General features: G+C 49.0%; 1 protein-coding gene across 2 annotated transcripts in view; it reads left to right on the top strand.

Annotated features, from left to right (window-relative positions):
• Positions 1–25024, top strand: part of GCN1 (GCN1 activator of EIF2AK4) — a 67224-nt gene that overhangs the window by 10450 nt on the left and 31750 nt on the right. For both annotated transcript variants that reach the window (XR_010147799.1, XM_001159608.7), the window contains exons 4-24: positions 168–299; positions 734–842; positions 5430–5528; positions 5621–5755; positions 6628–6696; positions 6825–6933; positions 8160–8234; positions 8503–8631; positions 9163–9213; positions 10214–10312; positions 10557–10730; positions 14060–14212; positions 16064–16156; positions 19680–19755; positions 19906–20065; positions 21136–21325; positions 21424–21548; positions 22337–22515; positions 22812–22905; positions 24139–24252; positions 24371–24569. Coding sequence is in view for 1 of the 2 variants with exons in the window: in XM_001159608.7 (XP_001159608.2) it covers positions 168–299; positions 734–842; positions 5430–5528; positions 5621–5755; positions 6628–6696; positions 6825–6933; positions 8160–8234; positions 8503–8631; positions 9163–9213; positions 10214–10312; positions 10557–10730; positions 14060–14212; positions 16064–16156; positions 19680–19755; positions 19906–20065; positions 21136–21325; positions 21424–21548; positions 22337–22515; positions 22812–22905; positions 24139–24252; positions 24371–24569 (2564 nt within the window). In the remaining variant the exon portion in view is untranslated. The remainder of the gene's footprint in view (positions 1–167; positions 300–733; positions 843–5429; positions 5529–5620; positions 5756–6627; positions 6697–6824; positions 6934–8159; positions 8235–8502; positions 8632–9162; positions 9214–10213; positions 10313–10556; positions 10731–14059; positions 14213–16063; positions 16157–19679; positions 19756–19905; positions 20066–21135; positions 21326–21423; positions 21549–22336; positions 22516–22811; positions 22906–24138; positions 24253–24370; positions 24570–25024) is intronic.

The following is a 25024-nucleotide window of genomic DNA, read 5'->3' as shown; positions in this document are numbered from 1 at the left end:
GGAGGAGGTGAGTTTATCTAGTTATTTCCTAATCCCTTCTCTGTTATCCACTGGAATATGGTGTGATCAGTTTCTCCTGAGAAAGACCAGTGTATGGCCTGAGCAGCCTTGCCCCTGCCTCTGCCTGAGGTCTGCATGTTCACCTTTTCCTTTGCCTCTCCCCCTAGAGATGCAGCCTCCCGCAGGGCCTTGCAGGCAGCCATCCAGCAGTTGGCTGAGGCCCAGCCAGAAGCCACTGCTAAGAACCTTCTACACTCTCTGCAGTCTTCTGGTATAGGCTCCAAAGCAGGTGTTCCCAGGTAAGAGGTAAAAGTTGTGGCCCCCTGAGAGTTGGTACAGTCCTGCTCAGGAGAAGCTGATGCAGTTGACTGTGCACCAGAGGGAGGAGCCAGGAGAGCAAGCTTAGTGGAGAAAACCACTTTCCCGAGGAGCAGGGTTGGGAAACAGTGGAAGCAAGGCCATTTTGAGGGGAACCAGTTGCCCACCAGGCCCCTAATGGTGGAAGCCATCTGTTTGTTTTTATAGTTGTCAGTGCCAAGAGATGGGAGTTTGGCCACTGAAGCCTGGACTTCTTGTCCTGAATTGCCACAGATGGTTTGTGGGGAACTTGTTTCAAGTTCTGTTCCATGAGGTGAAGGGAGGGTCCTGCATTACCAGGCGGGGCCTTAGGGACAGTGTTCATCCTCAAGGTGGAGGCTGCTGCTCTGAACTCACCCCCAACTCTGCTCTGCAGTAAGAGCAGTGGCTCTGCCGCCTTGCTGGCCTTGACCTGGACCTGCCTCCTGGTGCGCATTGTCTTTCCATCGAGAGCCAAGCGACAAGGAGACATCTGGAACAAACTGGTAGGTTCCCTGTGTCTCTGAAGTAGCAAGGGTCAGCTTTCTGCCAGGAGTTAGAGCATGTTTCAGCACCTTCTTGGTGCCAAGTGCTTTTCTGGGTGCTGGGTGACCAGACACTCTGAGTTGTCCCGAGGTGTGTGGCTTTGGTGGATGGCCATGAGTGCAGCATAATCACATTGTTTGGTGTATTAGACATTTTGGAGCTTCTCTGTCAGGCATGGTGCTAGGCACTAGAAATTCAGTGATGCACAACAGAAGTGAGGCCCCTGATTTCATGGCATGTGTGGAAGCCGTGACAGGCCGGAGTTGGGAAGACAGCCAAAAAGCAAGTAGACTAGAAAATATCATAGTGTAAATCCTCTTGGTGTTTTTCTGGCTGATCATTCCATTCCCTGTGTTTGATTTCAGTGTTGAACTGGTGAATGGAATGGATTTTTTGTCTTGGTTTTGGTTCTTAAATTCCCTCTTTCCATTCTCTACCTGCTCCTTCCATATTCTCTTCTTTTTCTTTCCCCATGTCTGCTCACCAGGTTGGGAGGTGAGCAGAGCAGACATGTGCCTGGGTAGGCTTAGTGTAGGTCATGAGGAGTGGTTTTTTTTTTTGTTTGTTTTTTTTGAGACGGAGTCTTGCTCTGTTGCTCAGGCTGGAGTGCAGTGGTGTCGGCTCACTGCAACCTCTGCCTCCTGGATTCAAGTGTTTCTCCTGCCTCAGCCTCCCGAGTAGCTGGGATTACAGGTGCCTGCCACCACACCTGGCTAATTCTTTTGTATTTTTAGTGGAGACAGGGTTTTTCCATGGTGGCCAGGCTGGCCTTGAGCTCCTGACCTCAGATGATCCGCCTGCCTTGGCCTCCCAAAGTGTTGGGATTATAGGTGTGAGCCACTTTGCCTGGCCTTGGATCTGATTCTTGTCCATGAGACTTGGCTGAGTCACTTAACTTCTGAGCCCATTTCCTCATTTGCAAAGTGGGAAAGAAAATACTACTCACCCTGTCCACCTCAAAGAGTTGTCGCAAAGCCAGGTTTAGTTGAGGGTTGAGATGACTGTGGAAACTGGAGAGTCCCAGGCAGGTAGGTGCCAGTGATGACCGGCCTTAGGAAACACAAGTACCGCTCCATGAAGCAGCCTGTTGGTTAGATAGAGGGCTGCATCCCCGGGAGCTTATCCAGCACACCTCTGGGGACAAACATGGAATGGCTGTCAGTATAATTGATTGATGATGGATTAGAATGCTGAAACCTTGAGGGTCAAGGATTACATATTGTGAGCTGGGACTCTCTTGGATTCGCTTCAGGGAATGGGTGTCATTGTTACCAAAGGCCCCCTTGTAAGAAGGGGCAAGCTCATTGGCTTATCTGCACTGAGTGGTTTTTTTTGTTTTGTTTTGTTTTGTTTTTTTGGAGAGACAGAGTGTAATTCCGTCACTCAGGTTGGAATGCAGTGGCGCAATCTCGGCTCACTGCAACCTCTGCCTCCCAGGCTCAAGCAATTCTCAACCCTCAGCTTCCTGAGTATAACTGGGACTATATGTGCATGCCACCACACCTGGCTAATTTTTGTATTTTTAGTAGAGATGGGGTTTCACCATGTTGGCCAGGCTAGTCTCAAACTCCTGACCTCAGGTGATCCGTCTGTCTCAGCCTCCCAAAGTGCAGGGATTACAGGTATGAGCCATTGTGCCCAGCCTACTTTTTTTTTTTTTTTTTTTTGAGACGGAGTTTTACTCTTGTTGCATAGGCTGGAGTGCAATGGCGCGATCTCGGCTCACCGCAACCTCTGCCTCCCGGATTCAAGCGATTCTCCTGCCTCAGCCTCCCAAGTGGCTGGGATTACAGGCATGTGCCACCATGCCCGCCTAGTTTTGTATTTTTAGTAGAGACGGGGTTTCTCTATGTTGGTCAGGCTGGTCTCGAACTCCCGACCTCAGGTGATCCGCCCGCCTCGGCCTCCCAAAGTGCTGGGATTACAGGCATGAGCCACCGCGCCTGGTCGTGCCCAGCCTACTTTTAAAAAAATGTATTAAAAATTTTTTTTATTCACACACCATGATTCTGCAGACTTCTTTTTTTTTTTTTTGAGACAAAGATCTTGCTCTGTCACCCAGGCTGGAGCACAGTGGCATGAGCTCAGCTCACTGCAGCCTTGACCTCCTGGGCTCAAGCGATCCTTCTGTCGCAGCCTCCTGAGTAGCTGGGACTACAGGCATGCTGGTGTATGCCTGGCTAATTTTTGTATTTTTTTAGAGATGGGGTTTTCTTTTGTTGCCCGGGTTGGTCTCGAACTCCTGGGCTCAAGGGAACCACCTGCTTCGGTCTTCCAAAGTGCTGGGTTTATAGGTGTGAGTCACCACGCCCAGCCAGTAATCCTTTCTATACTATGCTATATATAGGGAGGCCTCTGTTTATGGTTTTTTATTGTTACTAACAGTTCTGCAAAGAATAACCTTGTACATATGCCATTTTGTATACATGCAAATGGAATTTATCAGCATTGCTTTCCACAAGCATATCTGCTTGCTTGCTTTTTTTTTTTTTTTTGAGACGGAGTCTTGCTCTGTCGCCTAGGCTGGAGTGCAGTGAGGCGCAATCTCGGCTCAGTGCAAGCTCCGCCTCGCGGGTTCACGCCATTCTCCTGCCTCAGCCTCCCGAGTAGCTGGGACTACAGGCGCCTGCCACCATGCCCAGCTAATTTTTTTTGTATTTTTAGTAGAGACAGGGTTTCACCGTGTTAGCCAGGATGGTCTCGATCTCCTCACCTCGTGATCCGCCCGCCTCAGCCTCCCAAAGTGCTGGGATTACAGGCGTGAGCCACCGCGCCCGGCCACAAGCATATCTGTTTTCTGAGGGTGGCAGTTCACACAACTCACTAGTGACCTTGGGCATTTATGGCACATAAAGTCTCTGAGATTTTTGTTTGTTTTTTTTTTGAGACAGAGTCTTTCTCTGTCACCAGGCTGGAGTGCAGTGGCGCTATCTCGGCTCACTGCAAACTCCACCTCCTGGGTTCAAGCGATTTTCCTCCTGAGTAGCTGGGACTACAGGCGCCTGCCACCACACCCGGCTAATTTTTGTATTTTTAGTAGCGACAGGGTTTCACCATGTTGGCCAGGATGGTCTCGATCTCTTGACCTTGTGATCCGCCTGCCTCAGCCTCCCAAAGTGTTGGGATTACAGGCGTGAACCATTGCACCTGGCCTTTATTTTTTGAGATGGAGTTTCACTCTCGTTGCCCAGGCTGGAGTACAAAGGCGTGATCTCGGCTCACTGCAACCTCTGCCTCCTGGGTTCAAGCGATTCTCCTGCGTTCAAGCGATTCTCCTGCCTCAGCCTCCCGAGTAGCTTGGTTACAGGCATGCGCCACCACGCCCAGCTAATTTTGTATTTTTAGTAGAGATGAGGTTTCTCCATGTTGGTCCGACTGGTCTCGAACTCCCGACCTCAGGTGATCTGCCTGCCTCGGCCTCCCAAAGTGCTGGGATTACAGGTGTGAGCCACTAGCCCTGGCAGCCTCTGAGATTTTTTTTAGTCAAGGACCTATTATGTATGTCAATCTGGGTTGGACGGTGTGAGCTCCATGCAGTTCGAATCCCCATATCAAGATGCACTTCTGTATTCACAGTGCTCAGCATAGAGCCTGCCATGTAGTCAGTGGTCAGTAAGTATTTGTGGAATTAATGAAGGACAGGTCAAGGCAGATAAGAAGTAAATGAAACAGGACCCTTATTCTTTTCCTGCATGGCACTTAAACCTCACTGAAATTGTATATTCATTTGTGTATTTATTTGTTTAATATCTCTTTTTTCCTCTGAATTCTAAGGTACATGAAAGCAGGGACCGGCTGGGCGCAGTGGCTCACGCCTGTAATCCCAGCACTTTGGGAGGCCGAGGCGGGCGGATCACGAGGTCAGGAGATCGAGACCATCCTGGCTAACATGGTGAAACCCCGTCTCTACTAAAAATACAAAAAATTAGGTGGGCATGGTGGTGGACACCTGTAGTCCTAGCTACTTGGGAGGCTGAGGCAGGAGAATGGTGTGAACCCGTGAGGCGGAGCTTGCAGTGAGCTGAGATCGCACCACTGCACTCCAGCCTGGGCGACAGAGCGAGACTCTGTCTCAAAATAAATAAATAAATAAAAATAATTAGCTGGGCATGGTGGCACGCACCTGTAGTCCCAGCTACTTGGGAGGCTGAGGCGGGAGAATCACTTGAACCCGGGAGGTGGAGGTTGCAGTGAGCCGAGATTGTGCCACTGCACTCCAGCCTGGCGACAGAGCGAGACTCCGTCTTAAAAAAAAAAAAGCAGGGACCATGTCTGTCTTCCTCCCCTTGTGCCTTCATTGTCTGATTCATAATAGGTGATCACCAAATATTTATTAAACGAACACTAGTGGGAACAGTGTCGTTAAAGGACAGAACTAAATGTGTGGGGTGGAGGGAAGAGGAGCTGGCTGGAGTTGAGTGGGAGAGGCTGAGTGGAGATGAAGCCAGGATTTGGAGGGTCTGATGGAGGTCTTTGCAGGCTATGAGAGCCATGGGACCCTCAATCTCATGTCCCACCTTGACCTGAGTCTTCCCTGGTCCTGGCAGGTGGAAGTGCAGTGCCTGCTCTTGCTGGAGGTGCTGGGTGGCTCCCACAAGCACGCCGTGGATGGTGCTGTGAAGAAACTCACGAAGCTGTGGAAAGAGGTGACAGGACTGCAGGGGCTGGTGGGCATTGCTTCTTCCATGACACTCCCCCACTGCCATCTTAAACACCTGCCTGGCACTTTCCTCTTCAGAACCCTGGGCTGGTGGAACAGTACTTGTCAGCCATTCTCAGCCTAGAGCCCAACCAGAACTATGCCGGCATGCTGGGGCTGCTAGTGCAGTTCTGCACGAGTCACAAGGAGATGGACGTGGTCAGTCAGCACAAGGCAAGTGCCAAGGCAGAGTGACTGTGGGTTTGCTATGTTGGGGATGTTGGGAGCTCGCTGGAGGGAAGGAATGGGAACCTGCTTTGCCCTGGTGACCCTAGCTGTTGACCTCATCTGAAACTTGTTGGTTTTCTCATGTGAGACTCTGGCCTTTTGCCATGATACATGAACTTCTAGGAGTTGGAAAGTTTCCCTTCTGTTTCTGGCTTGGGTGATAGTTTGCTTGTTCATGCAGTCACTTATTCATCCCAATTTAGTGGCTGCCATGTTCTAGGCACTGTGCTCGGTGTTGGGGGTACACCAGCGAGTAAGGGAGCTATGACCCCTGCCCCCATGGAACTGAGTCTGAGAAACTGACATTAAACAGATAGTCTAGCTAATTATAACTAGTATGTGCTACAAAGGGAAAGTGTGAGAAGTCGTGAGACTCCACAACGGAAGGACCTGACTTAGGCTGTGGGTCAGAGAACACATCACTCTAAAGAAGGAACTTTGAGAGAGAAGAGGAATTAGCAAGGTCAAGAGGTGAGGCAGAGCATTTTGGGCAGAGGAAGCAGCCTGTGGGCAGGAACAGAGAGGAGGCGAGCGGGGTTGGAGTGGCGGGAATGGGTTAGAGTGAGACGCAGCCAGCTGAGTGGTGGGCAGGACCTTATAAGCCATATGAAGGACTTTGGACTTTATCCCGGGGGCCATGGAAAGCTGTGGAAGGGTTTTAAGTGGGGTTGCGTGATCAGTGGGACCTCTATGCTTAACACTGAAATTTGGGGCATTGATTTGTATTTTTTGGAGGCACTCTCACAAGAGGGACCCCTTAGGCCAGTGATGAGATACTTGAGAATGTCAGGATCTAACCAGAGCTTTGTGTTCTCTAGAGCGCCCTACTGGACTTTTACATGAAGAACATCCTGATGAGCAAAGTCAAGCCTCCGAAGTACCTGTTGGTGAGCGAGAGGTGGACGTTACTCACCTGGACAACTGATCCCATTTTCAATTCTGGGATGCTGGACTCTTTTTTGCTTCTTGGTCCGTTCCCATGAGGGCTAGGTGCCTTATTCCTTTTTCTTTGTAGGATAGCTGTGCCCCTCTGCTCCGATACCTGTCCCACTCAGAATTTAAGGATCTGATACTGCCCACCATACAGAAGTCCTTACTGAGGAGTCCAGAGAATGTTATTGAAAGTAGGTTGCTGTCAACCAGGATGGTGGGAGGGAGATGAGTTGCCTATATCTCTATTCTCGATATTTGGCAACAAGAAGTGTGTGTGGTAGGGGGGAGGGAGGGGGGATGTATTCATTGTTTACCTTGTTGGGACCTTGGGAGAGAGATTGGGGACCTTTTGCGATTATGTTGAAAGCCGGACGCATTGGCTCACACCTGTGATCCCAGCACTTTGGGAGGCGGCAGTGGGCAGATCACTTGAGCGCAGGAGCTCAACTCGGGAGGCTGATGTGGGAGGATAGCTTGAGCCCAGGAAGTGGAAGTTGCAGTGAGCCAAGATGGCGACACTGCACTCTATCCAGCCTGAGTGACAGAGTGAGACCCTATCTCAAAAAACAAGAGGCCAGGCGTGGTGGCTCATGACTGTAATCCCAGCAGTTTGGGAGGCTGAGGCAGGTGGATCACCTGAGGTCAGGAGTTTGAAACCAGCCTGACCAACATGGTTAAACCCTGTCTCTAATAAAAATACAAAAAAAATTAGGCGTGGTGGCACATGCCTGTAGTCCTAGCTACTCAGGAGACTGAGGCAGGAAAATCACTTGAAACCGGGAGGTGGAGGTTGCAGTGAGGCAAGATCATGCCATTACACTCCAGCCTGGGCGACAGAGCCAGACTCTGTCCAAAAAAAAAAAAAAGAGAAAAAGTCATGGGCTGTCTTGTCAGAAGAATGCACAAAAGTATATCCATTAATAATACTGCATATAATTTTAGGGGTTCAAGAACCCACTGGATCAGTTCATAGCTTTATGGAGGTGCTAGCCATTGTTCTGATTCCCAGAAAATATCAAGTGTTCACTTTCAGAGTTGAGTGGAAGAAAACAAAATATCCTCTTACCCCTCCACCTCCCCAAAAGAACTTTCTGGAGACCAGGTTAAGAACCTCCTCTGTAGACATTCTGGACTTAGTATGGAGGTGGCACTTGAAATCATGGGATCTGAGGGTTGAGTCTCTGTCCCTGTGTATCTTAGTAAAATGTGTTGGTGGGATGTTGGAAAGGCAATTTTTGCTGATCGGGATGGGGAGGTATACAGCTTTTCAGCAGAGCTTTGGGACTACTCATGTAGCCTGTAGAGATGAAGGGCCAGACAGCAGGCCTAGTGGCATTTGCTGGGGAGTAGGGGAACAAAATTATCTGTTGAATTTATTGCTTAGACTGACATGGTCAGTGCTTTCTGTCCCCCTTAGCTATTTCTAGTCTGCTGGCATCAGTGACGCTTGACCTCAGCCAGTATGCCATGGACATCGTGAAAGGACTGGCTGGTGAGTATCCCAGCCCCTCTCCAGCCCATAAGTGTCACCTTGGGTTTGGTTGTACTTGTCCTAATTGTTGTAGCAGGGGTAGGGGACAGCTCAGGGTAGTAATAAGGCCCTAACCTAAACTACATTGGCATTGGCAGTTTCTTTCTTGAGATTATTTGAATGAGAGCAAACAGCTAATACTGAAGAGATGGGGGCATGGAAAAGACAAAGACGAAAGTCTGGATGCTCAGTTGTTGGCTGCTTCTGAGCAGTGGCTTTGTGTGTGCAGGTCACCTGAAATCCAACAGTCCCCGCCTGATGGATGAAGCTGTGCTGGCACTGCGGAACCTGGCACGCCAGTGCAGTGACTCTTCGGCCATGGAATCCCTGACCAAGCACCTATTTGCTATCCTCGGAGGTGAGCAAGCCTTCTTGGCCATGCGGGTGGTTGAGGCGTGGCCCCTGGTATTTCCCTCAACTGGGATCTGAAGGGGACTTGATGCTCCAAGTCTGCCTGTGGCAAGGCTGTGTGGCCAGGAGGACGTCACACTGGAATGAGAATGTGTGTGAATGAACAAAACCCTGCACGGGGTGGTGTGGATGGGGTGATCTCAGGTTTTTCGTTTTTAAGATACACATTTTTGTAGGCATAGCAGAAAAAACTAAAGGAAATACACCAGAGAAGAAATGTCTTTGAGTAGTGGAGACATGAGTGCTTTAAATGTTTTTCTTTATATTTTTTCTGTTTCTCAAGTTTTTTGTAGGAACATTCTTTTTTGAGTCAGAAAGCAAAAGGCTAGTAAAAGTTGTTTTAAACCCAGCTTCACAACACAAAGGCTACTTCTGGAATCAGAAACCGTATCGTGGCATCACACACGTGACTGCATTGTTCACTCTCTTGGGAAATGTGGCATATGTGAATGTGAATCTTTGCTGTCTCTCTTCTCAGGCTCGGAAGGAAAACTAACTGTTGTAGCCCAGAAGATGAGCGTCCTCTCAGGTATAGGATTTCTCTTTTTTTTTTTTTTTTTTTTTTTTGAGAGAAAGTCTTGCTGTGTCATCTAGGATAGAGTGCAGTGGTGCCATCTCAGCTCACTGCAACCTCTGCCTCCCAGGTTCAAGCGATCCTCATGCCTCAGCCTCCTTAGTAGCTGGGATTACTGGTGCGCACCACCACGCCTGCTAATTTTTTTGTATTTTTAGTAGAGATGGGGTTTCACCATATTGGCCAGGCTGGTCTTGAACTCCTGGCGTCAAGTGATCTGCCCGCCTCAGCCTCCCAAAGTGCTGGGATTACAGGCAGGTACAGGATTTCTCTGCCAGGAGTAGAGCTGTGATCTGGTAGTAGATAAGCTTTTTTTTTTTTTTTTTTTTTTTTTTGAGATGGAGTCTCACTCTGTCGCCAGGCTGGAGCGCAGTGGCACAATCTTGGCTCACTGCAACCTCTGCCTCCTGGGTTCAAGCAATCCTCCTGCCTCAGCCTCTTGAGTAGCTGGGACTACAGGCACACACCACCACATCCAGCTAATTTTTTTGTATTTTTAGTAGAGACGGGGTTTCACCACGTTGGCCAGGATGGTCTCGATCTTGACCTCATGATGCACCTGCCTCAGCCTCCCAGAGTGCTGGGATTACAGGCATGAGCCACTGCGCCTGGCCTAGTAGTAGATAAGCTTTAACATAATTCTTAGGTAAGGCGAAGCCTTCTTTGCATCTTGACTCCTGTGACGATCTTGGGTCCAGCCTGCCTCCCAGGACCCTGCTGCTTGCCTGCTTGACGAGAGGGACTTGTTCAGGTCTAGCAGGAGGCTTGGCTTCTATAGAAGGCAGGAGGTTTAGAGGGGGCATTGAAGGAAGATCAATAATGGCCAAAGGAGAGGTATGCCTGCTGGAGACACAGAAGAGGTCTGTGACCCAGAGTGCGGAGGTGGCAGCAGTAGGAAGACTTGCCTCTGTGGTTCTGTGCTGATAAGAGACTGAACAGGGAATCTGCCTTTTAGGGATTGGGAGCGTCAGTCATCACGTGGTGTCTGGACCTTCCAGTCAGGTCCTGAATGGGATCGTGGCTGAGCTGTTCATCCCGTTCCTTCAGCAGGAAGGTAATTCTGTGCAACATGGTGAGCATGCGTTTTGTACTCATCCTTGACTGTGGTTTTTCACAGTTGGAGCTTTCCTTCCATAAACCTCTCCTAAAGACACACCTCCCTCAGAGCAAGGCTCCTAGCTGTCTGAAATATCACTGCTTCCTCCTGCTTGTACTCTGGCTTGTTTTTTGCACTGCTTGCAATGATTTGACATGGTTATAAGACATTGGACTGACTGGACTTCTGCTTTTTGCCCTAGTTCATGAAGGGACCTTGGTACACGCTGTCTCAGTCCTGGCTCTCTGGTGTAACCGATTCACTACGGAAGTGCCCAAGAAGCTCACTGAATGGTTCAAAAAAGCTTTCAGCCTTAAAACCTCCACATCTGCGGTGAGGCACGCCTACCTGCAGTGCATGTTGGCCTCTTACCGGGGTAAGACAACTCCCAGGGCTAGTGTCCAGGCCTCCTTGCAGAGGTTACTGAGTCTTTAGGGTATTGTTAGTGTTCCCGCTTTCCCTGTTAGTTCAGCTTATTTTGCACTGTTTATTTCTTCCTGAAATAAATGAGAGCATTGGGCTTAGCCCAAAATCCGAATTCAGTCTTCACAACAAATTCTGGCTTCTCCCCCTTGTCAGACTTTCAAAGTACAAAGCTTTATTCAGAGAGGACCAGAACCAGAACTTGTCACTATAGTATCTGAAATCATGGAGAAATGACTCAGATAAGACTGGTTTAAGGGCTGGGTGCGGTGGCTCACACCTGTAATCCCAGCACTTTGGAAGGCCGAGGCGGGCAGATCACCTGAGGGTAGGAGTTCAAGACCAACATGGCAAAACCCCGTCTCTACTAAAAATACAAAAATTAGCTGGGCATGGTGGCGGGCACCTGTAATCTCAGCTACGTGGGAGGCTGAGGCAGGGAGAATTGAACCCAGTAGATGGAGGTTGCAGTGAGCCGAGATTGCGCCATTGTACTCCAGCCTGGGCAACAGAGCAAGACTCTGTCTCGGAAAAAAAAAAAAAAAAAAAGACTGGTTTAAAAAATCCAACTTCGTGTAAACTTTACTCTGGACTTATTAAAAATGACCACCGCCCTTCCTTCAGTGTTGAGGAACCTACTGTCATTTGGGCAAGCAGAGCTGGGGGAAACTTTCATATCTGTATAGGAGCTTGGTCTCCAAGCTATAAACCTCTATTACTGATTTCCATCTCAGAGATATGCTTGTATTTCTTTTTAAAAAGATTTAAACTTATGAACTGTATTTAAAGAAGCATCTAGGAGAGGCTGGGCACAGTGGCTCACGCCTACCAGCACTTTGGGAGGCCGAGGCGGGTGGATCACCTGAGGTCAGGAGTTCGTGACCAGCCTGGCCAACATGGTGTAACCTTGTCTCTACACAAATACAAAAATTAGCCAGGCATGATGACAGGTGCTTGTAATCCCAGCTACTCGGGAGGCTGAGGCAGGAGAATCGCTTGAGCCCAGGAGGCAGAGGTTGCAGTGAGCCGAGATCAAGCCATTGCACTCCTACCTGGGTGACAGAGTGATACTCTGTCTCAAAAAAGAAAAAGAAACATCTAGGAGATTCCAGGGCCTCCTCTTGGGAGGGGACCCCCTTCTGTGTGAAATGTCTTGTCTGATGAACTTTGTACTCACATATTTCTTTTAATGATAAGGGAAGAAGAATCTGACCATAAGAGATTTTTGCACTGATTTGAAAGCAATATATCTTTTTCCGAAATATGTCTCCCAGCTCAGAATCATAGATCATCTTTGTGCAGTGGTTTGTGAGGTTTATTCAAACCACAGGTAGTGCTGACTGAAGTCATAGATTTTCCATGGGTAGAAATGTACGCTCAATACATTTTCAGCTGCCTTAGGGATATAGTGAACTCACATCCATGACTTGAAAACAGTCTATGAGGCAGGCGAGCTGGCTCACGCCTGTAATCCCAACACTTTGGGAGGCTGAGGTGGGAGGATTGCTTGAGCCCAGGAGTTTGAGACCAGCCTGGGCAACAAAGTGAGACCCCCATCTCTACAAAAAAATTAAAAAAATAGCTGGGCATGGTGGTACATGACTGTGGTCCCAGCTACACAGGTGGCTGAGGCAGCGGGATTGCTTGAGCCCAGGAGTTCAAGATCAGCCAGGGAAACATAGCAAGACTCTGTCTCTACCAAAAATTATATAAAAAGTCTATGTACTATATATATCAGTTTGCATTATTGCTGCATTGAATGACCATCAGTTGTAGGTGGGACTTTGAATTGTAGATGGCAAAAACTTGGTTTTACCTAGTCTCTTCAGCTTGAGCTAGTTCTGCTCGTTGCATTTATTTTTAATTTATTTTTTAAAAAAGGAATGCAGAGTGCCAGAACTCAATGCTCATTGCTTTTAAAATAAACATAATATAAAATAAACCTTTTAAAAACAAAACGAAAATAAACCTCTGTAATAAAGATTTCTTGGATTCAAGTATAAAACATTATCTGGGAAACTGCTTTCATTGTGAAATGTTCTGATGTACCCATTTAGTAGCTATGGAAACATACATGGAACAACAAACCCAGGTGTTGGGGTAGGGGGGAAGAAAACATGTGCTTGAGCTATAGTTTTTTTTTTGAGATGGAGTTTCTCTCTGTCACCCAGGCTGGAGTGTAGTGGCGCAATCTCAGCTCACTGAAACCTCCGCCTCCTGGGTTTAAGCGATTCTCCAACCTCAGCCTCCTGAGTAGCTGGGATTACAGATGCCCACCACCATGCCTGGCTAATTTTTGTATTTTTTAATAGAGACAGGGTTTTGCCATGTTGGCCAGGCTGGTCTTGAACTCCTGACCTCGGGTGATCTGCTCACCTCGGCCTCCCAGAGTGTTGGGATTATAGGCATGAGCCACCGTGCCCAGCCAAACTATAGTTTTAACTGGTTTCTCTTTTTTTTTTGGAGATGGGGTCTCGTTCTGTCACCCAGGCTGGAGTGCAATGGCACAATCTCGGCTCACTGCAACCTCCGCCTCCTGGGTTCAAGCAATTCTCCTGCTGCAGCCTCCTGAGTAGCTGGGATTACAGGCGTGCACCACCCCACCCGGCTAAGACAGGGTTTCACCATATTGGTCAGGCTGGTCTGGAATTCCTGACCTCATGATCCCCCCCGCCTCAGCCTGCCAAAGTGCTGGGATTACAGGCATGAGCCACTGTGCTTGGCTTCCTTTTTTTTTTAAAAGAGTTTAGTTCAGAGGTCAGCAGATTTGGACCCAAATTTAGAATTTGGGTCCAAAGGTCATCTGTATGGGGGAAGAGTACCAGATGGGAATTGACAGGATTGAGGGTGGCTCTGACTTGCCTCAACTAGCCGTGTGACCTTGAGCAACACACCTAATGTCTCTGCTTATCCATCAATTGAATAACTGGACCACGCCCAGCTAATTTTGTATTTTTAATAGAGACGGGGTTTCTCCATGTTGGTCAGGCTGGTCTCGAACTCCCAACCTCAGGTGATCCACCCGCCTCGGCCTCCCAAAGTGCTGGGATTACAGACGTGAGCTACCGCACCTGGCCATAAGGATTATCTTTCTCCCTCTAATTTTGTGGCTGTAGAGTTTGATTTAAGTTTTGATTTCACTTCACTTCTTTTTGAGATATTTGAAAAATTAACTGAAGGGTTTTAGTCGTCTGGTTCACAGCTGGTTAGATAAATCCTTTCTCAGTCCTGTCATTTCCAAGGATCAGGATGTCCTTTAAGGTGCTTGTCCTCTCTCCACAGGTGACACACTGTTGCAGGCCCTGGACTTACTGCCCTTGCTCATCCAGACAGTGGAGAAGGCAGCCTCCCAAAGCACTCAGGTTCCCACCATCACTGAAGGGGTTGCCGCAGCCTTGTTGCTCTTGAAGTTGTCAGTGGCTGACTCACAGGCTGGTATGAGTCCAGAGGTGTCCAGGATGGTAGAGACAGGGGCCTCTGACAAGAGTCCTTGGGAGGTGTGTCTTGATGTTCAGGATTAGCTTGGTCCTGACCACACTGGATCAGCCACAGGTTTGCTTGTCATCTGCAGGATGAACCTCATGGTTGCATGGGCAGTGGGAATGCAGTCAGGGGACTGTGTCACTGTCCTCCTTCATTCTGTTGCTCCAGTGCTACACGGGCTTGTAGATGATACCTAGATGGACCAGGGTTTAGTATTGGGACGGTTTGTTTCAGTTGGTTATACATTCATACAGTACAAAATTCAAAAGGATATAACATGAGAAGCTTCCCCTTAGCCCTGTCTTTTCCCGTAGCCGTTAAGTTTCCCTCTGTAAACGGTGTTACCAATTTTGCACTTTGGGAGGCCGAGGCGGGCGGATCACGAAGTCAAGATTTCGAGACCATTCTGGCCAACATGGTGAAACCCCGTCTTTACTAAAAATACAAAAATTAGCTGGGTGTGGTGGCGCATGCCTGTAATCTCAGCTACTTGGGAGGCTGAGGCAGGAGAATCGCTTGAACCCAGGAGGCGTAGGTTGCAGTGAGCTGGGATTGCTCCACTGCACTCCAGCCTGGGTGGCACAGTGAGACTTTGTCTAAGAAAGAAAAAACAGTATTACCAATTTTATGTCCAGAGATAGTGTGTTATGTAATTGAACATGCTGGGGAACATACGCTATATGCCATATTACTTATAATATATAATATATATACTATATATAATATATCTTCGAAATGATTCCAAATCAGTACATCAGAAAGAGCTTTCTCATTATTTTTTGTGGCTACATCGTATTTCAGGCTTTCTTTTCTTTTTTTTTTTTTCTGAGACGGAGTCTCGCTCTGTTGCCCAGGTTGGAGTGCAGTGGCACGATCTCATCTCACTGCAAGCTCCGCCTCCTGCCTCAGCCTTCCGAGTGGCTGGGACTACAGGCGCTACGCGGCCACGCGCGGCTAATTTTTTGTATTTTTAGTAGAGACAGGGTTTCATCGTGTTAGCCAGGATGGTCTCAATCTCCTCACCTTGTGATCCACCCACCTCAGCCTCCCAACGTGCTGGGATTACAGGCGTGAGCCACTGTGCCCGGCCAGGCTTTCTTTATTTCATCTCCCAATCTCTGCACTGGGACACACCTGAACTTAACTCCTTTGGTTAGGAATGGAGCTCAGCTCTCCTCATGTAATATCGTGTGCTCACTGTGGCCATGCAAGGCACTGGGCTACCTGGGGGAATGCTAAGATGAACATGACCTTCTTCAGCAAATTTCAGGGTGCTTACTTCACATTAGGCGCGAGGAAATACAGAAATATATCCGTAGCTTAAGACAAAATGCGGCATTAGAGCAGTTTTGAAGGAGAGATTGCTTTTAGTTGGGGGGGTGGGTATTGGGAAGGGCTTCATGGAGGAAGCATTTGAACTGGTACCCTGAAGCCTGTGAAGGATTTCATTATCCTGAAGGGATGGCCCAGTGTGAGTCCAAACAGCCCCAGTCAGGGAGGGGCAGGGAAAGCCAAAGTCTGTAAACCTCAGGTATTCCAGCTTGGCGCCTGGGGTGGATGGGAATTCCGGATGAGAAGCAGTTCACCTAGGATCCTGTAGGCAGCAGAGAGCCACCGAAGAGTTTCGTACAGGAGGTGATACCAGAAGGACTGAGGTCAGTTCCCCAAATGGAAGAGCACTGAGCCTCCTGCTGCAGAGGAGGGTTTGTCAGCAAAGCCCACCCCAGCAGCTTCAGGATGGAGTGGATCAGCTCTGGGGGATGTGGTGAGCTGCGTCATGGGGTAACCTTTTGTTTCTTGCAGAGGCCAAACTGAGCAGTTTCTGGCAGCTGATTGTGGATGAGAAAAAGCAGGTTTTCACTTCTGAGAAATTCCTGGTCATGGCTTCAGAGGATGGTAAGTTACTCCATGCTTAGTTGAACTCGGGAGTGAGGCAAAGTCTCTTTGGAAAATCTTCAGAGAGGACCCTTTCTTGACCAAACCAGTCAGGTCTGCAAAAACCTGGGCCAGAGTGATCTGGCCAACAGCTTAGCTGTTGTGGGAATAAATTCATTCCTGTAGGGAACATAAGGTTAGGGAAATGGGACTTGGGAGATGTGTGGAGACAGAGCAGTAATGGCTGTGGAGCTACGATATGAGCTGTAATTATAGCTGATTGGGTAATTGGTGCTGTCTCGGAGGTTTTCTTGTGTTAAGGCAGCTGAGAAGCTCTTGTGGAGTCTGGCAGGCTCTACTCCCCTACCAAGAGACACAAAAACTACTGGTTTCTATCCTGGCAGAAAAGGAACAGTTGAATTTTAAATATGTGTTTAATATTCTACGTTGCCTTAGGAGTGTCTGCCACTAATTGGTGATTTGAAGAGTCGTTTGACTCATAAATCGCAACATCCCATTAATGAGCTACAACTGTTAGTCATTCCCTGGTTTTAGAAAAATTTTTAGCTAAATTTTGAAAAGGAAATAGACTAATGTAATTCAAAAATAGATACAAGAGGGTCTACATTGAAAATTATACCCCTGCTTTGATCTCTGGCTACCCAGTTCCTCGGCTATAGATAACCAATTTTATTAGCTTCTTCTGTAGCCTTGATATTTTATATATATGCAAGTAAATACCTGTATATGTTTGTTCTGTACCTTTTTTACACAAATGGTAGTGTGCCTACCGTATGTACTGTGCTTTCTAGACCTGGAAATGAGTCCATATCAGTATATAATGAACTTCATCATTCTTTTTTTTTTTTTTTTTTTGAGATGCAGTTTCGTTCTTATTGCTCAGGCTGGAGTGCAGTGGCATGATCTCAGCCCACCGCAACCTCTCCCCCTGGGTTCAAGCGGTTCTCTTGCCTCAGCCTCCCGAGTAGCTGGGATTACAGGCATGTGCCACTACCACCAGGCTAATTTTGTATTTTTTTTTTTTTTTTCTTAGTAGAGATGGGGTTTCTCCATGTTGGTCAGGCTGGTCTCGAACTCCCGACCTCAGGTGATCCACCTGCCTCGGCCTCCCAAAGTGCTGGGATTACAGGCATGAGCCACCATGCCCGGCCTCTTTTTATAACTCCATAGTAATTTGTTGTTGTTGTTGTTGTTGAGACAGGATCTCACTCTGTTGCCCAGGCTGGAGTGCAGCGACACAGTCATGGCTCACTGCAGCCTCGACCTCCCTGGTCTCAGGTGGTCCTCCCACCTCAGCTTCCTGAGTAGCTGGGACTACAGGTGCACACCACCACATCTGGCTAATTTTTGTATTTTTTTTTGAGACGGGGGTTTCACCATGTTGCCCAGGCTGACCTTGAACTCCTGGGCTTAAGCAATTCTCCTGCCTCAGCCTCCAAAAGTGTTGGTGTTACAGACATGAGCCATCGTGCCTGGCCTTAGTAATTTTTTTTTTTTTTTTTTTTTTTTTGAGACAGAGTCTCGCTCTGTCGCCCAGGCTGGAGTGCAGTGGCGCGATCTCGGCTCACTGCAAGCTCTGCCTCCCGGGTTCACGCCATTCTCCTGCCTCAGCCTCCCGAGTAGCTGGGACTACAGGTGCATGCTGCCACGCCTGGCTAATTTTTTGTATTTTTAGAAGAGATGGGGTTTCACAGTGTTAGCCAGGCTGGTCTTGGTCTCCTGACCTCATGATCCGCCCACCTTGGCCTCCCAAAGTGCTGGGATTACAGGCGTGAGCCACCGGGTCAGGCATTTTTTTTTTTTTTTTTTTTTGAGACAGTCTCACTCTGTTGCCCAGGGTGGAGTGCAGTGGTGCAATCTCTGCTCACTGCAACCTCCACCTCCCGGGTTCAAGCAATTCTCCTGCCTCAGCCTCTTTGAGTAGCTGGGACTACAGGTGCACACCACCACACCTGGCTAATTTTTGTATTTTTAGTACAGACGGGGTTTTACTATGTTGGCCAGGCTGGTCTCGAACTCCTGACTTCAGGTGACCTGCCTGCTTTGGCCTCCCAGAGTGCTGGGATTACAGGCGTGAGCCACTGTGCCTGGCCGTAATTTTTAATTATTAAAAAAAAAATAGGCTGGGGCCGGACACGGTGGCTCACGCCTGTAATCCCAGCACTTTGGGAGGCCGAGGCGGGCAGATCATGAGGTCGAGATCGAGACTATCCTGGCCAACATGGTGAAACCCTGTCTCTAATAAAAATACAAAAATAAGCTGGGCGTGGTAGCAGGTACCTGTAATCCCAGCTACTCGGGAGGCTGAGGCAGGAGAATCTCTTGAACCCAGGAGGCGGAGGTTGCGGTGAGCCAAGATTGCACCATTGTATTCCAGCCTGGGTGACAGAGCAAGACTCCGTCTCAAAACAACAACAACAACAACGAAAACAAAATACATAGGCCTGGCATGGTGGCTCATGCCTGTAATCCTAGCACCTTGAGAGGCTGAAGTGGACTGATCACTTGAGGTCAGGAGTTCAGAATTATCCTGGCCAACATGGTGAAACCTCGTCTCTACTAAAAATAGAAAAAAAAAAATTAGGCAGGCTTGCTGGTGGGCTTCTGTAATCCCAGCTACTCAGGAGGCTGAGGCAGGAGAATTAGTTGAACCTGGGAGGCGGAGGGTGTAGTGAGCCAAGACTGCACCACTGCACTGTAGCCTGGGCAACAGAGCGAGACTCTGTCTCAAGAAAAGTAAAAATAGGCTAGGTGTGGTGGCTCACGCCTGTAATCCTAGCACTTTGGGAGACCGAGGCAGGTGGATCACCTGTGTTCAGGAGTTCAAGACCAACCTGGCCAACCTGGTGAAACCCCATCTCTACTAAAAATACAAAACTTGGCCTGGTGCAGTGGCTCATGCCTGTAATCCCAACACTTAGGGAGGCTGAGGCGGGTGGATCACGAGGCCAGGAGATCGAGACCATCCTGGCTAACATGGTGAAACCCAGTCTCTACTAAAAAATATAAAAAAATTAGCAGGTGCCTGTCGTCCCAGCTACTCGGGAGGCCGAGGCAGGAGAATGGTGTGAACCTGGGAGGCGGAGCTTGCAGTAAGCCCTGAGATCGTGCCACTGCACTCCAGCCTGGGCGACAGAGCTTGACTCTCTCTCAAAAAAAAAAAAAAAATATATATATATATATATATATATGTGTGTGTGTGTATATATATATGTGTATATATGTATATGTATATATATGTGTATATATATGTGTGTATATATATGTGTATATATGTGTATATATGTATATGTACATATATGTGTATATATATATAAAATAAAAATAGTATATACTGATTCTAAAATACATGTGTGCATAAGCAAAAAAGAAAAAAAAACAAGCTGTAATTTCACTTCGAGTGATAATCACATTTATATTTTGGTGTTAATTTTCAGTTCATTGCAGTTATTGCTGGGCATTGGTATGTATGTGTACACTTAACTATTTTAAAAACACTTCCACTCCTTTTCTTCCCTCCCAGCCCTGTGTACTGTGTTGCATCTGACAGAGAGACTTTTCCTTGACCACCCGCATAGACTCACTGGCAACAAAGTTCAGTACGTGAGGCTGGCTTACCTTTTCTTTTGGGCCAAATGAGGCAAAGGCTGGCAGGAACCCGAGAAAGGGTGTGTGGCAGGTGGAAGGGTTGGCTGTGGAAAGCCCTGCTCTTGGCCTTCCCCCAGACCTGTCTGTCCCTATGCTTGCAGGCAGTACCACCGGGCTCTGGTGGCGGTGCTCCTGAGCCGCACCTGGCACGTCCGCAGGCAGGCTCAGCAGACAGTTCGGAAGCTGCTGTCCTCTCTTGGGGGCTTTAAGCTGGCGCACGGACTCTTGGAGGAGCTGAAGACTGTCCTCAGTTCTCACAAGGTGAGGGCATCTGGGCTCTAGAACTGGGGCTCTTGGATCCACTTAGCTGCCCCTGCTTACGCTGTGGGGTTTTGGCTGGGCCACTCCCTGGGTGTTCTTTCTTAATCTGTGTGATGCCAGCATCTTCTGCTCTGCCGTCAAGCTCCAGTACCATTTTTCATAGGACTCCTTTTCCTTTTCAGAGACTTTTTTTCACATGTAGCTTAACCTTTTTTTCCAGGGTTTTTGGGGTTTGTTTTGTTTTGTTTTGCTCACTGCAACCTCTACTTCCCAAGCTTGAGCGATCCTTCCACCTCAGCCTCCCAAGTTGCTGGGACTATAGGTGCACACCACCTGCAGTGGCCGCTAATTTTTTGATTTTTTATTTTTTGTAGAGATGGGGTCTCGCCATGTCGCCCAGGCTGATCTCGAACTTCTAGGCTGAAGTGATCCTCCTACCTCGGCTTCCCAAAGTGTTGGGATTACAGGCACGAGCCACCGTGCCCTCCCCCTTTATCCTTGATTAATTGAATAACACTTTATGTTTTTAAAGCACTTTGTACTTTTTAAAGCATTTTCTACCCATTTTTTCCTTTTGATTTTTTTTTTAACAATGCATTTCAAAGGCAAATAGGGCTTGTTATTCTTGTGTCATATGAATTGACCAGGGTTCTAGGAGTTCAAATGACTTGCACAGGGTCTCCCCCGACGGAGGGAGACCCTCAAAGACCTGGCTCTTATTTCTGGGCTCTTTGTGCCGTGTTCCACTGCTTCCCTCCCTCCCTAAGCCTGTTGAGGAATGTGGGCCAGTGACAGACTTGCCACCACAGGCTGGGTCTCCTGGACCAGTTCCTGGTGCCTTCTTTACCCTTGCAGGCTTTTTAGATGCAAAGCCACAGGTGCTTCCTTCTTCCAGGCACATCTCACAGCCTGTGGGTCCCATTGCAGGAAGCTGGGCATCCATTTCTACTCCAGCAAGGACCCCAGGGAAGAACTGAGTGAGGGGCCGCTGTGTCTGTAGCATATTTGGTTCCTGTGTTCCAAGCCTGCACAGGGCTCTTAGCAGTATTATCTCATGTGTCTCCACACAGGTGCTGCCCTTAGAGGCTTTGGTGACTGATGCTGGAGAGGTGACTGAGGCAGGCAAGGCCTACGTGCCTCCACGGGTCCTGCAGGAGGCTCTGTGTGTCATCTCCGGTGTGCCAGGGCTCAAGGGTGATGTCACCGACACTGAACAACTGGCCCAGGAAATGCTGATCATCTCCCACCACCCATCCTTAGGTCCGTGGCTGCGGTGGGTGTGGGAGAGCCCAGAGCTTTAGGGGATGGGGTAAGAGCAGGCCAGGCAGAAGGCCTCAAGGAGCTCCCTTCCCCTTCAGTTGCCGTGCAGTCTGGACTTTGGCCAGCACTTCTTGCCAGGATGAAGATCGATCCTGAAGCCTTTATCACCAGGCACCTGGATCAGATCATTCCCAGGATGACCACACAGAGTCCCCTAAACCAGGTGACGGGCACATGAGCTGGTCTGGCCTCAGGTCCGGGAGGGGGCCCTCTCATCACAGGGTACAGGAAGAGAGGATTCAAAGAAGCAGGTGAAGATGGATGAAATGTAGGCTTGGACCCTTGGTTGCACGTGACAGAAATGTAAACTGGTTTAAGCACAAAAGGGAACTTACTGCCTCATTTACCTGCAAAGTCCAAGGATATGACTGGCTACAGGGGTTCAGATGTTGCCCTTGGAACATTGTAGGTGATGTCTCTCTTACTCTGTCCCATCCATCTTTGTCTGTTGTCTCTGTTTTCCACGATGTGGGCTCCATTCTCAGGCTTTCCCTTTCTGGTAGCACAAGAGCTGCTAGAGTTCCAGGCTTTGTCTTGCCATCAGCTCCTAGGGGAATAGCTTGCATATTTCAATAATGTCTACTGGCTTGGGGTCGCTTTGACCCTGATTAATCTGACTTGGGTGCCATGCTCATCTCTGCGCCCATCCTTCTGTTCTGGGTCACATGCCTACCTCTGGAAAAAGTGAGGGCAGCTCCACCTGAACCACGGAGATTGAGAATTGGGAAGGAGCGTATCACCTCACGTCAGGTGCTGTGTCAGACAGAGGAGCACTGCTTGGTGAGGAAAGCAGACACAGACTCCAGCCGGCCACTGTGATGGGCATTGCCCAGGAGTAACAAGGCAGTGGCATAAAGAAGGGGAGCCAGTGCTAGGGGCATTCAGGTGTGGTGGACCTCTTGCCAGTGCCAGCCTTGGCACACACTGACCATGTCTGCGTTTGTCTGGCAGTCCTCCATGAATGCCATGGGCTCCCTTTCCATCCTGTCGCCGGACCGGGTCCTCCCACAGCTCATCAGCACCATCACTGCCTCCGTGCAGAACCCTGCACTGCGCCTGGTGACGCGGGAGGAGTTTGCCATTATGCAGACCCCTGCTGGGGAGCTGTATGACAAATCCATCATTCAGAGGTGAGACCTCACTTATGGGCTCAGTTTCCTTTGCTCCCCAAGGCATAGTTTTCTTGTGTGTAGAATGGAGCCAGTGCCTCCTGTGAGTTGAATGCAACAGCCTATCCATTCATTGGCTAAGCGCCTGTTGTGTCCCCGGCACGGTGCTTAGGTCCTGGGTATTGAAGTGTGTCCAGTATCCGGCACTGTGCTGGTGCACAGTGCTTAACAGCTAGTTGGAATTGCATGGCTGGCAGGAGGCTGACAGGACTTGCGGTGCTTTTCAAGCTGGCTGATGACCCACTCTGGTGTTTCAGTGCCCAGCAGGACAGCATAAAAAAGGCCAACATGAAGCGAGAGAACAAAGCTTATTCCTTCAAAGAGCAGATCATCGAGCTGGAGCTGAAGGAGGTGAGTACACGGAGGCACTTACGGAAGGTGGCTGCTGAGCTTGGTGGCCTCAAGCTGGTGGCTTTTCCCACTGCACATATGCTGTTCACTTGGATCATCCTGAGGCCCATGGCACACTCCTCTGATGCCCCTGACCAGTGTCTGGTGCACTGGCACACTTTCCCTTCACCCTTGCTTCATAGCTTCTTCCACCCACAACTCAAAACCGGTTTCTTTCTCTGCTGGGTGCTGGCGACAGTGCACGTGTCTCCTCTGCTAAGTGGTGTTGCTGGATTCCATGTCTGTCCCTCCACTTCCTTGAAGACTGGGACCCATCTAGACTCCTGATAGCAGGCACAGCGCCTGGTACAGTGGGACTTCTGGGGAATCATGACTTGATTGCTGAATTCAGCTTTGGGCAGAGCAGGTTCTGACAGGAGCAGAGCACACAGGACTCTTTCCTTCTCAGCGTTTGCTCTTCTCTCTGTCTTTACAAGGCAGGATTCTTCTTGTCTTTCACATCTCAGTCCACATGTGCACTTCTCAGAGAGGTGGCCAGCTTGTCCACCCTATCCAAAGTAGACCCCACCCTTCCTCCCTTTTACTAAACATCATATTTGTTTCTTTACTAACATTTATCATACCCAAAAGCATCTTGTTTATGTGCTTGTTGACTTGTTTATTATCTATCTTCGCCTGCTAGATTGTGAGCTCCGTGAGGGCAGGGACTTTATCTTGTTCCTACGATATTCCTGCCATCTGGAACAGTGCCTGGCACAATCCAGGTGCTCACTAAATGTTTGCTGAATGAGTGAGTGAGTTCTGTGGCTTGTTGTCTCAGGCCACTATAGCAGGCCTTTTCTAAGCTTCAGCTTATCCTGTGGGAGAGCTTATGTAGGAAGGGGTTGGAGAGGAGGAGGCTAAAGTTTTGATTCTGAATCCATTTGGCTGTCAGAATACCCTTTTGAGTACATTGAGGAACCTTTATTTCTCTAACATAAAAAGCCCTCTTAGCCTTTGTCAGTAGAGAATCCAGTAAAACAACTACTTCTCTATTGCTGTCTCCATTCTATAGAAACCAGGTGGCTGTGGACTTTGTGGGAGGTTGGGGGTGCACATGGTGGGTTCAGGGGCCCAACTCACACTTAGAGCTGGTATGGTGCTGTTTGTGTGGAAGCAAGCTCACCTTCCTCTGTTGGGGAGGGAGGTCTGTTCCCTGGAGATGGGATTGGTTGGTTTGCCCATCCTCTTTAGGAGATAAAGAAGAAGAAAGGCATCAAAGAGGAGGTGCAGCTGACCAGCAAGCAGAAGGAGATGCTGCAGGCCCAGCTAGACAGGGAGGCGCAGGTCCGGAGGCGGCTGCAGGAGGTGAGTGGCCACCTCCGCCACATGCTCAAGCCGGAAGAGTGCTGGGCAGCTTGGTCCTGCTCCTTGCTGTCACAAGCAGGGCCCTGCTGACCTGCCTTCTGGACAACTCTGCTTGCAGCTGGATGGGGAGCTGGAGGCGGCGCTTGGACTGCTGGACATCATCCTGGCCAAGAACCCGTCCGGCCTGACCCAGTACATCCCCGTTTTGGTCGACTCTTTTCTGCCCTTGCTGAAGTCTCCCCTGGCTGCTCCCAGGATCAAGAACCCCTTCTTGTCCTTGGCTGCCTGTGTCATGCCCTCTAGGCTCAAGGCTTTGGGTTAGTCCTTGTTTGCTGGCTGCAGGGATGGCCCAGGGGTGCCCCTGAGTGCTTGGACAGGGTGTGCCCCTGAGTGCTTGTGGGGAGGTGGGTGGTGACCTCAGCTGCTGAGTTTTGTTTTCTTGTGGAAGCAGCCTTGGAGACGCAAGCTGGGTATGCTTAGGAGAGACGTAGTGCCTCCTCTTCTCTCCCACTTCACATCTGTGCCCTCCCTCTGAGGAGTAGGTTTTAGATGCTAGTCAGTGTTCGATCTTTGTGTACCAGTTTTAAAACTAAGAAGTCAGAAGTTCAGTGGCAGTGAGGATGGTTTGGTGGCTCAGCCCAGCCCAGATCTCCTGAACAGCCACGTGACAGCAGTGAGCAGAGGCCCTTGAGACCTTTAGCTTCCTCTTAGCTCTGGAGAAACAAACACCAGGTAGGGTGGCTGGCAGTTCTGGTGGCCTTGCTTTTGTGGG

The sequence above is a fragment of the Pan troglodytes genome, chromosome 10 (assembly GCF_028858775.2).
Source record: "Pan troglodytes isolate AG18354 chromosome 10, NHGRI_mPanTro3-v2.0_pri, whole genome shotgun sequence".
NCBI lineage: Eukaryota > Metazoa > Chordata > Mammalia > Primates > Hominidae > Pan > Pan troglodytes.
This window is presented reverse-complemented; position numbering and strand designations above follow the sequence as displayed.